General features: G+C 34.0%; 1 protein-coding gene across 6 annotated transcripts in view; it reads right to left on the bottom strand.

The window, feature by feature from the left end:
• The window catches only part of PAPOLA (poly(A) polymerase alpha), a 58,175-nt gene that overhangs the window by 22,896 nt on the left and 21,457 nt on the right, over positions 1–13,822 (bottom strand). For all 6 annotated transcript variants that reach the window (XM_004754724.2, XM_013057413.2, XM_045073449.1 and 3 more), the window contains exons 6-14: positions 13,748–13,801; positions 11,033–11,144; positions 10,266–10,355; positions 10,037–10,175; positions 8,420–8,492; positions 6,977–7,097; positions 5,970–6,054; positions 949–1,002; positions 314–433 (exon numbers count right to left, since the gene is read on the bottom strand). In XM_004754724.2, the coding sequence (XP_004754781.1) occupies positions 314–433; positions 949–1,002; positions 5,970–6,054; positions 6,977–7,097; positions 8,420–8,492; positions 10,037–10,175; positions 10,266–10,355; positions 11,033–11,144; positions 13,748–13,801 (848 nt within the window). The remainder of the gene's footprint in view (positions 1–313; positions 434–948; positions 1,003–5,969; positions 6,055–6,976; positions 7,098–8,419; positions 8,493–10,036; positions 10,176–10,265; positions 10,356–11,032; positions 11,145–13,747; positions 13,802–13,822) is intronic.

Here is a 13,822-nt window from a genome sequence, read left to right as displayed (position 1 = left end):
GATGACTATATACCACGGGTGAGAAGTTTCAAGAAATGCTAAAAGGCAGATATGCATCATTTGAACTCTAATTAATTAATAGGTATATCATTAGACTATTATCAAAGAAAAGTATTTTAATACTGATTTTTCTCAAGAAATAATTTTTCTCCTGTTTCCAATCTGGAAAACCTAATCTACTAATCTCAAATTGGTTTTGTGCCATATATGATCAACAGAATGGTGACTCTAGTTATTAAAAACTGCCTAAGCTTCTATGAGCACAAGTTAAAAAGGAGAGAAGGAAACTAGATGAAATTAGAAGACTGCTTACTTGTCAGGATTTTCTTTGGGTGCTGGAAATGACTGGGGATTCACATGCGCCAGCGTAATAAATTCATTCTTCTCCAAACTGCCAACCAGGATTCGGATTTTTGATTCCACCAAGCCCACCCTGAACAAATGTCACTTAGTATTAATGAAAGTTCTGGTTAATTTAAAAAAATAAAATAAAATGCACAAAGTCAAATACGTTTACACCAAGCAGTAAAATGAAGATGATACTTAAATACACGTGAGGGCAGTTCAACCATCTGAACTTGCATAGATAAAACCAGTCTTAGACTCTAAACAAAAATGCTGAAGCAAAACTGAGGAAGGATTATCAAGCCACATTTCAAACTAAGAAGGTTACAAAAGACATTCCTGCAAATATTTAAAAGAAAAAAAAATCAGTAAGCTAAAACAAAGAACTTTAAATATAGTTAATAATATATGGATGTCCGTAAGGGAAACAAAAAACAAAGTTGTGGATGAATCCCCAAGTGCCTACACTTTGCTACAAGTAGGAAAGTTCCATTTTTGGATAAAACCAGACTGAATGGGAGGACAAGCTTTCTCCCATCTGTTGTGTTCTGAAGCTATCTGATTTTTGCTTATTTTCTCTGTAAAGTCTAATCTTATACTCACCATTCTAGGCGTTGTTTTTCTGTTGGTGCACTTGCTAGAAGTACAATATAATGCCTTTGGAGATAAAGACAACATGCTATTTATTTTATTTAACTGCTTTGTGCTGGATATTAACACCATAATGTAAGTTTTGTGACAGTTCTAGATCAGTATCAGTTTAGCAAGGGGGACTGCAATCTTAAGATATACATAAAATCCTAGAAGCTCAATTCCTCGTTTCTAACTATTGGTGGGTTTAGTTGTTCTGAAAAAGAGTGATTTTATAAATTATCCCAAAGCAGCTTAGTTCAAGAACAATAAACAAACATTAACTGATAGTCTGGTTCAAAGACTCCAGTGGAATACTTTATATCTATAAGCTGCTCACTAAAATATAATCTATTAAAACCAAGTTTTTTTAACAGAAATAATGTACCAAGCCTCTAGCCACAAAAACAAGATCACTAATTATACATATTACATCAGTAAGCTCAAAAACAGTTCAAACACACCATGCTTTTTAACTCAAATTAATAGATAGCAAAAATTAAACTGAATACTAAAGACAGGCCTCGTGATTTTTTTCAAATAACACCATAAATTTCTATTAAAAGGCAGACATGACTAACATGAAAGCAAAGAAGAAATCTGATTTTTATGCAGAATCCAATCCCATTAAATTGGAGAAAAGGCAAGTTTTCATTTTATAAAATGCCATCATAACCAAATACTAAAAATTTAAGTCTTTTTAAAACAAACTATTTAGAACTAAAGTATAATTCATGTAATTTTATGATATTAAAAAAGTCCAGTCCAACGTACTCTTCCACAGAACCCATTTTAGAGGTGCAAGAAGCCAAACTTCTTACTAGAAACTACCTCACAAAAAAAGCAAACTGACATTACCTAGTATGGGCACTAGTCTGAAATACCAGAGTAGGATGGAAATTTTTTAATTAGTTAATTCTTTTTTTTAAAAAAGGCTGAAACCCTTATCTTTCACATATTATAAATAAGGTTTCGGACCAAAACCAAATGTCTGACCTAGGCCAGAAAAAGACTAATAACCCCAGTTCAAATTAGCCATTAAAAAAAAGAAAGAGAGAAAGAAAGAGAGAGATGTTTAGGTTAGGGACAGTGGGAATTTGGCAAGTTAAAGCATTTTTTAACCATTCTTCCTTAAAATACTCCATTTGATTACTTATTATTTACTCTCATTAAGTAATTGAAAAACAGTTATGATTCTTCCTAACTATGTAAGCCAAGTGAGACTTGTTTATGTACGTCATCTGTAACATAGGGTAATGCCTCTTAGTGGCAGGAAAAAAGTGAAGCTCAAATGATCTAACTTCAAGTATTTATCAACAAGGTAACAGAGGTAGTATGTATAAATACGAAAACATGTAGACATATATGTGAATATGCAGCTCAAATCCATATAGACCAATACTTCCCTTACCACCAGTTTAAATTTGTTCAGTATTATTTGGATCAAACCAAATATACAGAACAAACACAGGCGGCTCAAATAAATAGAAGTTAATAAAAGTCACATAAAAGCACTAAAAGCTCATGCATTTTACGAACACAGAAACCCACTTTCAGAGCCCTTAAGTTCTCTTAAATGCACTAAAATCCTCACGAGCTCAGTCAGCAACCTGAGCAGATTGGGCAGGTGGGGTGTGGGGAGGAAGATGGAGAAGAGCTCTCTGACAGAAGCGCGACAACTTACAATGAGAAACAAACTATAAAAAGCAGGCATGTGCACAAAAAGCAAAGTTGTCTGCATTCACCTAGGACAGGGACAAAAGTCTCTCAGTCCCTAAACTACTCTTACCACACTATTTAAATGGATGTTCTTAATCACCACCTGAGTCTTCAACAAATGATGCACAATATTCTCTATTTACAAAGGCAAAACATACAATCCATTTGAACAAAATTTTGGTGGAATTCAAAGTTTAAAATTTTGAAGTTTAAAAAGTTCACCTTTGGTACTTATTGTAATGAGGGAGGCCTGGGGAGTGTGGTTATGTCCTTTACTCAGCCACATCTAAGCAATTTTAAGCAAAAAAGGATATATAAAATACAATTAAGTTTAATAGAAACAACCTGCCATTAGGAATCCATTTATAAAACAAATACTCATCCGGCTAAGAAACTGAAACCAAAATACCAACCAAATTTGTTAAGTTTTAAAAACCAGAACTGGTATTCAATTCCTAAGGTCCCTATCAGAAAACAGAGAGACCAAGAAGTTATTTCTAAATTTAGACTACTTTTTTTTTATTGCTGTCCCAAAAAACGTGATCTCCAATTTCCAACTGCCACCATCATTTATTTGCTCAAGATACTCAAATTCCTTCAGGAGACACTCTCAAGTCTTAATGCAAGTCATTAACTTTCCCTCAAATTTAAAGATCTCCAGTTTCCAGTAAAAAATTTTACTATAAAAATACATCTCCAATGAATTAAAACCTATTTAAAAATTCTTAAGAACAATTTAGCAGCTTTTATTACCTAATAACCTAACAAATACCTTATTTACCCAAAAAACAATATGTAAGCAGGTTTCCTGGCCATTTCATCACATTAATATTTTACCTGGGTAGATTATAGCTCAAATATGTGTACTGAAAAATCTAATCATCTTAGAGAAAAATCCTTTTAAGTAACTCGGGACCCAAGAATTAAAGTTCAGTATTTTAAGTTTTTAAAACATTTTAAGGCTAAATTTGTCTATTCACACACACTCCTTGAAATCGTGAATAATCTTATACCTTAGGAAACATGCTGGCCTCTTGCTATTACCTTTCCTTCCTCTTTTTCCTAGTGAAATGGAATACCTGAAGTAAGTATTCACATTTCCTATGTGAATGATGATTTTACTGCTACGTGTCAACCTGAATTATCTTAAAGGAAAAACATGAAAAATGTCTTCTTATAGTTATTTAAAATTGCACAAAGCAGTACTACCCCTTTTTCTCAAGGAACACTGAGATCTTCTGGAAGATGACTTGTCTGCTTTTTTAAGAAAATGAAATTTTCCCATGCTTCCTTCCCTTCTGAGAATGATAGGTAGGTATATTACAATTCAAAATCTAATATTTAACAAATGGCACTACTTTCAGGATATACTTCAAACAAGGCTTAACCAACTCAGACTCAAGAGAAAACGAAGGATTTCAATTCAGATGTACAGCCGATCTGGGGGGTATTACATTTGATATGTTAAAAGAAAAATTCAAATCAATGACTACCTCTACATTCTAATGATAGTAAGCACTAGATATTTATAGAGATGACATTTTTGGAGAAGTTAAAATACAAACAGGATTTGATATAGATAAAACTAGCGCCTTACTGTCACGTTTTCAAATTTGCTTTCTCGGGACTCATAGCTAAAACTTAAATTTTATGATAGAATTTCCTCTATTTGGTGCTACCTCCTCAAACCTAATCATACTTGTGAAGTTGTTTTTGATCACCTAAAATAATTTGTTTCAAGAAAACTCACTAAAGACAATAATCTATGATCCTTCATTCAGTCCACTGAAGACTTTTTAAGTACTATTTGGCGTATAGGACAACTTAAAACTTCTAAAAGACTAAAGATTAAACAAGGTTCAAAAAAAAAAAAAAACCTTCGAAGTTATGGTAATGCAAATGTATTGTATTCAAACAGACGACACTATCAAGGTTTCAATTTCAACAATTAATCTTTCAAGTAAAGGAAGCCACTTGAGTACTTTCAAAAACTTCTTTCTACCCACCTTAGTCCTATGAGGAAGTGAGACAGGAAAAAGAATGATTCTAGCTTAGTCTTTGATTCTCAGGTATTAAAAGATGCTGGTATTTTTCTAAAAAACCAGTTTCGTCCTTATTCTCCATACAAGCAATTACATACTTTGATGTTGTAGTCTTAAATATCAGAATATGTGTTTATTAGTTTAAATGTTCAAAGGTACTTCCTCAACATCAGTTAAAATAAAAAAAAACAACAAAAAAAGTTATCCGCCAAATGGAAAAGCACAACTTATGGGGAATAAGTAATAAACAAGAGCATTCAATGTTATGCTATTTAAATATTTACTGACAACGCAGTGCTCCCAGAACACAACAATTAAGCTGGCTCCATATTGCTTTTTCATGCAAAAGATACAGAAACAAAACACAGAGACATCATGAAGGTCATCATTCTTGTTTTTAATTGGGGAAAGAGCATAAAGCAATCTTGCTTAGATTATTACAAAACACAATCCAACACAAGATCAAATGGTCAGGAAAGTTTCAAGCATTAAAGAAAAAAATTTTAAGTGGGACTTTGGCAAGTTTTCAGCTCAGGGCAAATAAAAGTGCAAGTCCATTGTTTTTTTAAAAAGTAAGATTTATTATAGCTTACAATTTTCATCAAAACCAACACAATCAGGCTTTTATCCTGTACTAAGGTATTAAATCATTATATTAAAACCATTCGTAAAAAATATTACACCCACTTAGATTCCAAGAAAATTATTTGTAGAAATATCTGATGGGCTTTATTAACATTAGGGGAAAATGGTAGGCCAATCATGTGCTATAACTAATGGAAACACTTCACTGACTCTATGTCCGCATTTTATTAGCTCTGCTTATGGTTATATAGAATCTCAATGGTAAGTTTCCAGAACTTGCAAAATACTTCGTTTCCTAAGAGAGAACAGTAACTACAGATTTTAACTGCTCACTCCTCTGCCAAGGCATATGGATTGAGTGTTCTGGTGATGACTTAAAGACGCCTACAGAACTAGCGTTGCTACAAATGTAGGAGTTCGGTTACACCAGGCAGCAAACTATAGGGGCTACACTTCTCCTCAACAAAGGAAAAATAAAGGGTTTACTAAAAACAGTACACCCTCTGTGACAGGAAGGAAAATTCTACGGAAGATGTTTAAAGGAAAATTTTAAAACTACGTTAGTCTAGCAAGAAGAGATGTCACATACGCTACCATTAAACCATTACTTAAGAGAGCAACATGTCTGACATGCCTTAAAATACATACTTGTACTTTTGAAAGAAGTTTGGAGCTTCAAAAAGTTTGGACCACTCTGCCTTACTCAGCAAAATTTCATCTGTGATAGCAAGACCTAAATTAAAAACATATTAGAATGTTGGCATGCTTCAGTCTAACAATCTAGAATTTTAAAGATCTTAAACATACCACATGCATTCACTATAATCCTAAAATCGTAACTTTAACAAACAGCAATTTCAGTCTATGACCTTAGAAGACAGAGATTCTCACATAAACACTTTTCAAGAAGGTGGAGGAGTTTTTGAGAGCCAAATTTTTGGTAAATTACCGTTACTCTAAATGCCATGCTCATAGGATGGCTCTCTCCAAAAAGTGAAGCACTGTAGTTAACCAAGAAAGAAAAACTTCCCATAAGCTCTGATTCTGGCCTCTCTAAAAACAAGCTTCCTGATGTTTCTAACATTCTCCCATGAAGAGAAAAGAATTTTACACTCCTAAGTTTGAAGTTGGTAGTGGTACAGCTACTTCTCTTTCCATGACTATTATCAATCAAATCAAATAATCCTATTCCAGCTACTTCCCTCAAAGACCATTTTTGGCAATGAAACTGGAACTGTACTGCTGGGATTCAGAAAGTTTACAGGTTCTTCCAAATAACAGGCATTTTGGCCCCAATCCTACTCAAAGTATATAGCTTGCTAAAAGCATCTCTTTTGTCACCAGTGGAGACAAGCTGGTATCATTTTAAAACTTTACAAGGCAACCGCACAGCACTAAAAGTAGCCCTTAAAGGGCCACCTAAAGGGAGAGCTTTAAACTGGTTAACTTTCTAGTCTATAATCAAAAATAATTGGCCTCAAAGGATAAAAACTGAGTTTTTCAAGTCAATTCTCAAATACATACTGTAATCAATAAACACCAAAACCCACTTCAGTGACTGCTTTCTTCATTTTAAACTGCATAGCCAACTACTGGGTCTACAATGGTATGTAGATCCTTCGTGTACAAAGGAGAGCATAAGGATAAACACTTACCTTGTTTAAACTCCTCAACCATGACCATCCGTGTTGAAACGGACACATTGTACGTGGAGTTCTGTTGTGGGTATGCTGGTGTAATTATAGGCATAAGATGGTACCTATCACTGGGGTTTACCTACATACAACAACAGCCAATCAGTTTCTTCAAGTACATATGCAACAGACACTTGGACTTTTTACCCCTTGTTAAACTGAACCAATGATTACATTTTACGTCATTCATAGCTGGAGTTGAGAAAGAAAAACCATGGAAGGCGACATTGTTTTTATAGGAATTCTTCACAGAATCTGAGATTTGGTCTCAACTAAAGGTTTGCTTCGATCATTTGGGCATGACTATTTTGGCAATCTTACTAGAAACAGTGTGCCTGCCAAGCAAAAAAGGTTCTAGTTGAGCATCTACTGATGTTTAGTTTTTCTTTTTTCAACAACAGAAATGGGGATGCACACACAATTACACTTTTTAAAAAGGTCATACTAAATAGTGTTCTGTGCAAAACAAATTTTAAACAAAATGGAAACATAATTTTTAATACATCATTAACTTATAGGAAGTATAAGCTTCTTAAAACATTCTGAGGCTGTACTATCTGTGTTATCATTTTAAGAAAAAATGAAATTACTTAGTAACTTATCTTAACCTGTATACTAATGATAACTGACATATTTCCACAAAGGAAACTATCAATTCACTTCCTTCCAAAATTAAATGACTGAGGTTTGGAAAACTTGAAAACGGATAGCTTGATGTAATTAACAGACTTAAAACGGTCATAATTTTCAATACTGTAATAAAATAGGAAATTACTGGAGAAAAAATAGAATTTTATAGACCTAAAAGTCTTACTGAAACCTCTATTTCTTTTATCAATTAATAAAGTGCATGTTGTTAACATCTAAACTGCATAAGCGGTTCCCCAAAAGCAGAACAGAAGCTCTTCTTTTATCCCAACCAGGTTTTTGTAATCTGAAATATCCAAACCAATTTTTACAATTACATCATAGTAATTAGAGTGATACTGCTCAGAAGTTATCTGCCACATGTAAACGTTAAACAGTTTTCCTACCACAACCCAATTTTAACAGAATATTTAGATCAAATAAAAAAATACAGGGATTTTGAGTATCCTTTTATTTTTTTTAAGCACAAATGCCCACACAAACTTTGACTTACAAGGTAGTTCTATATAGAATAAATTAAAAATGTTAGTGAACTTGATATTATAAACTATGTACAATTAAAAGGAGTTTACAGGGTACATAATTATGCTTCTCACATCAGAGGACAATTATAGTTGAGGTTATCTAAAAGAAAGTGTAATACGGACATGTCCACTCATACATAAAAGGACGGGAGGTCTCCCTGAAGATTATGCAGGTGATTTTTACTCGTTATTGCACAGTGCGAATTTGTAGGGGAAAAAATAATACACTAACCCTTGGGTCCCATACAGGCAAATTAAGATTGCATTCTTCAGGCTGTTTCAATAGCACTGGATTTGGCCATTCCCTGTTTAAAAAGATTGTAGCACTTGATAAGACTATTGGATATTACCATCTAAACGTATTTTGTTAAACATACAGCATTTGTGAAGGTGATCCTTCTTCATTCATTCTGCCCTCTTGATATTTATCATCTTTTACTCTTAATCTGTTGATGTTAAGACGACTTCAAATACTTTTCCTCTAACTATGAAATCAACTTAAACCATCTGGTAGCTTTCTCAGGCTGGTAAGTCATACATCTTCTCTGACTCTCAAAGAACTGAAAAAGCACTATTTAAATTAGAAAATACTATCCCAAGACATCTGATGTGTTCACCTCAACCTTCAACAGGATAAACCCCTCCTGGAAGAAAAAAGTCCTAGCCTCATACTGGCTACATCCAAAGTCAAGTGAGGGTGAAAAAGTTAACTCATTTCGGCAAAGGAATATGAATAATTACAGAGACGGATTAGGGAAATTTTCTCTCACAACCTAAAGTCTCTAACATGAATGTGTGTGATGAAACTTTGTGATACAAATAACTTTGTTTTCAAGATGCATTCTACGAGTTAGCTACCTCAGTTCTTTAGCGAAGAGATTAAAAATTCAAAAATATTTGCCATCCTTCGTAGCAAGCTTAGCTTCTTAGAAATATTATTTACTATGTATGTGTAGCATTACAGAAATTATGACACTCTTTAGTCCATCTCATCAAAACTGATATATGATTAAGCACTATCAGATCTGTATATAATAGAATGTGTACTGAAAAGTGGGGCAAAGTTCTATATTATAAATCTCTAATAACTTAAATTTGTATAAAATAACTAAAAAAGAACTATTTTTGCAGAGGGAGGAGGTACAAGGTTTGGCAAGTACTGAGTGGGAAGACAGATCTCAAAGATCAATTTGATTAAAAACCAAGAAACCTAATCTTTTAGGCCAAAGCAACTAATATGAATTGGCAATCTTTTTTTAGCTTACTTTTCTTAAAAGAAATAATGATTGACAAATGTGAACATGGTGAAATGAAGACGCTTTAAAAAACAAACTCTCCTGCTTTAACAGCTAATCTCAAAGGGATGACGAAATTGCTATTTTTTACACATTTATAGTTATTCTTAAAAGCTTTTTATATACATTTATAATATTTTACCAGAGATAAATGGGCAGCTGAAAGCAAAAAAATAAAATTTCCAAGAAAAGAGCTACAGACTCAGAAGAGTCGGAAGAGTAAAAGAAGTGGTATATGTAATTTCATCCATACTTCCTAAAACTGATATAAATTAATTGGCTTTTAGCAGGCATGACGGCTAAAATTCTGGGTTTATTTAGAGGAAACGGAAGCACAAAAAAAGCACCTGCCTTACTATCCTGGGAAAGCTAGGGAAAAGGAAAGGAATTTAGGTTTGCCATTTTATATACAACATGATCTCCCCAAGGCTACCTAAATGGCTACATCATGAACTAAAATTTGAATCTGAAACCAGCTGCAGAAATGTCATAGAAATAAGACTAAACTTCAGTGTCTACAATCAATTTTATTTTAATATAATCTAAACACATACCATTTAGAAAATACCAAGAAAAATTTATGTACAAGAGTTGATGCTATTGCATTTGGATAAAGCTGGCAAGTTCTTGCTACTAGCATAGCCCAGGAAACACCACCGAGGAAACCTAATATATTGGAATAGATGTTGTGGCCTGTTGATAAGGGAAAAGCAAAAAGAAAAGTCAGTGTTGAACAACAGTTGAAACGTTTTTAATAAGCTAGCCAACAAATTCTGAACTCACGTTTGGCCCACAGTTTGATAGCTCTCAGAGTTAACCTGAAGTTGTCAATGTTTGGTACTAGATGTAAAATTTCATCGGTTACCCTGCAACCTGATTAACAGGGAGTGAAAAAACAGAACGTTAAATCATCAAAAGTTTAATGATGATGTTTCTTTTCAATTTTCTAAGACCGATGTCAAACTTAAATAAAAACTATTTCACTGAATCAGTAACGTTAACTGAATAAAAAGGCAAATAAAAAATCTAAAACTTTAATCTCCTATCACAAATACTACTATAAACCAACCAATCTGCCTAATCTCAAACTTTGACTGTATAATTAAAACTTGTTCCCATCCAGATATACGGACAAGGGTTTAATCCATTGAAGTTTGCAGGAATTGTTCTTTGAGAACAGGGTAATAGAAATGTAAATACAATAGTGTTCAAAAGTAACCCCTTGAAACACAACAGCTGAAAAGGTTATCAAGAGTGTACGATCACAATTAATTAGGGTTACGCAGTGAAACCTAAACCACTAGTAATAGAGTACAAATGTCTGTCTTTAAATGCCCCAGGAAGAAAAGAAGTAACAGTGCAAGATACTAGTAAAATAAATTACCACATAGCCCCTCTGCAGTCTTAACTATTAAGGAAAGCATATTTTATCCGACTCACTATGGGTAAACAGCAGGGCTATAAAAAGTTCCATTTTACATCTGAGGTAAAACCTATTTTGCATTTGACAAAAACTGTTACTATGCAAACAGAAGTAGGTTTTAACATACCATTAAGACTTCTTATGCATCTTATATCTAAATTCTTAAGCAGACTGTCATCTCGTAAGTCCAAGTCTTCTGGAATAGTCTGCAGTGCTAATCTTGCAAACAAAATATCAATCTAAAACAAAAACAAAACTTAATATTCCATACCTATTGGACTATTTTTAAGGCATTTCTTTAACAAAGAAAACACTTTAAATCTAGGATCTTCTCATCAACTATGAATATGACAGTGCCTCCAAAAGTCCAAAGTCCACTGATTTTTATCAAAGGTATTTTAATCAGATGTTAAAACACTGCATTATGAAAGAAAACCTGAATAAATACTTCTCATTTTTTTTTTTAAGATTTTATTTATTTATTTGACAGAGAGAGATTACAAGTATACAGAGAGGCAGGCAGAGAGAGAGAGAGAGAGGGAAGCAGGCTCCCTGCTGAGCAGAGAGCCCAATGCGGGACTTGATCCCAGGACCCTGAGATCATGACCTGAGCTGAAGGCAGCGGCTTAACCCACTGAGCCACCCAGGCGCCCAATACTTCTCATTTTAATCATGCTTACTAATGCATCTACTGGATATACTACATTTGTTAATGCATCTACTACCAGACTATTTAAAATTAACTGTTTAGTTCTCTCTATATATAAATTGTGAACGGATTATATATTAAAAGGTGCCCAACTGTAAGGCCAACATCCTTTTATTTAGCCCAAATATACCTGCCAATAAAAAGGGTTCCTTGTATTTAAGAACTCACATATCTACCATTACAGTAGATTTTCCCAACTTACTTTTGATTAAATAGAAACAAGACAAAAATAAACACTAGCTAATTTTGAAGGCTTATAGATGCAACCGACAAACTCCTCCCCAACTCCTCGCTGGGCCTGGAACCCAATGCAGGGCCCAGAATTCCTGATCCTGAGGTCAAGACCAGAGCTGAGAAGAGTCAGACACTTAACCAACAGAGCTACACAGGCACCCCTCCCTTTTTTTCAAGGAAAGGTGAGGGTATGAACAAACTTAGTATGGATTCGGTCATTACTCCTGAGGGTATGATTTCATGGTTCCAAAACTCGGATGCTGCCAGAAATAAGCCTTTTTAGAAAATCACTTTTGAAGGCAGTATTTTAAAAGAGCTTATTGTGAAAAATCATTTAAAACATGCACCTACAGAACAGAAAAACAGCTACATGCTTTTATAAATAATTAACTTGTGGTATAGCATAAATGTTCAAATGAAAGAGATTCCAAAGTTCAGGTGCTCCCCGAATTTAGACAGAAATAAAGATTATGTGCTACAAAAACATGTAACTCAAAAAGCAAGGCAACAGATACTGACATTTTCAGTTAGGATAAAGTGATTTTTAAAATGTTCTAATGTAAAAACATTCCCTAAAATAGTGTCATTTTTATATACAATGTATGGACAGAAAAGTACCACATTAAATATTTCAAGTAACCATCTGACTTTCTTCTCCATCCTAAAAAGTTCACACAATTGCGTCGGGTCTTTCACAAAAAAAATCCCCCCCTTTGATAATGTTCTTTTGAGGAAAACAGGAAACTGCCTTACCTTACACATTGTTTTATATTTATTTAAGCAGTGACAGCAAAATCTACCTGAACAAACCTCCATTAAATTGAACATTTTACGTCTACTTAAGGTTAATCATTCAACTTAAGAAGACGAAGCTGGCCATCTTTATGCAGCAAGTAATTAGAAGTCGCCTTTTTTGCAGAACGATGAAGGATTATTCTCCCAGTTCCCCAAGTTTTACAATCTTCACTACCAGTGACTTTCCAGAACTATTATATATGACAGAAATAATGTAAGTAACTGAAGTTGCTTCACTGTCTTACAGCTTGTTCCAAATGCCTTCTCTACAAATGTGGAGAACAGCAGACAGAAATGAGTATCATCTAAAGAATCTGAACTCTGTAAATCCTCCCCCACCAGAAAATATCTCAGCATACACACTATAAGTCAGTTTTCTCTCAACTTCTTAAATATTTAATTTAAATGAAGTCAAGGCAAAGTTCCATTTACAAAAATATATTACTACCTTAATAAGACTAAAAGTATTTAAATTTGCAAATGGAAAACCTGCTGAGTGAACAGTTTTATAAAAGCATTTCATAGTAAATGTTTAGTTATTTCTGCCTGTATTTTAGCTCTTCATTTCATGAGATTCTTTGAGAAAAGATTAAGGGGCACCTCAGTGGCTCAGTTGGTTGAGCATCAGATTCTTGATCTCAGGATCTTGGGATCGAGCCCCACACTAGGCTCTGTGCTCAGCAAGGAGTCTGTCTGAGATTCCCTCCTGCCCCCCTTCCCCTCCAGCGTGTCTCTCTCATTCTCTCTCTAATAAATCTCTTTAAAAAACAAAAACACTAAAACTGGGGTGTCTGGGTGGCTCAGTCAGTTAAGCACCCGACTCTTGATTTCGGCCCACGTCATGAACTCAGAGTCATGAGACTGAACCCAGCGTGGAGCCACCCAGGAGTCTCGCTCTCCCTTCCCACTCCCTCTAAAAAAAATAAATAAAAATTTAAAAAAATAAAAAAGACTAGAACTGATTTCTACAAAGAACAGATAAAAATAGATTTTAAAAAACAGATAAAAAATAGTATCACAGCAACTTACCAATTAAAATAATTTTTAACCTACAACAATCAACGTTATACAGAGCAAGAACTGTCTATTTGAATTACACCTTACCTCTATCCCATCAAAACACAGTTTGATAACTGGTACAAATGCCTCTTCAACAGCCTGTAAGAAGATTAAGGGAGT

The sequence above is a fragment of the Mustela putorius genome, unplaced genomic scaffold (genome assembly GCF_011764305.1).
Source record: "Mustela putorius furo isolate JIRA1106 unplaced genomic scaffold, ASM1176430v1.1 tig00000129_pilon_pilon_pilon, whole genome shotgun sequence".
Lineage (NCBI taxonomy): Eukaryota > Metazoa > Chordata > Mammalia > Carnivora > Mustelidae > Mustela > Mustela putorius.
This window is presented reverse-complemented; position numbering and strand designations above follow the sequence as displayed.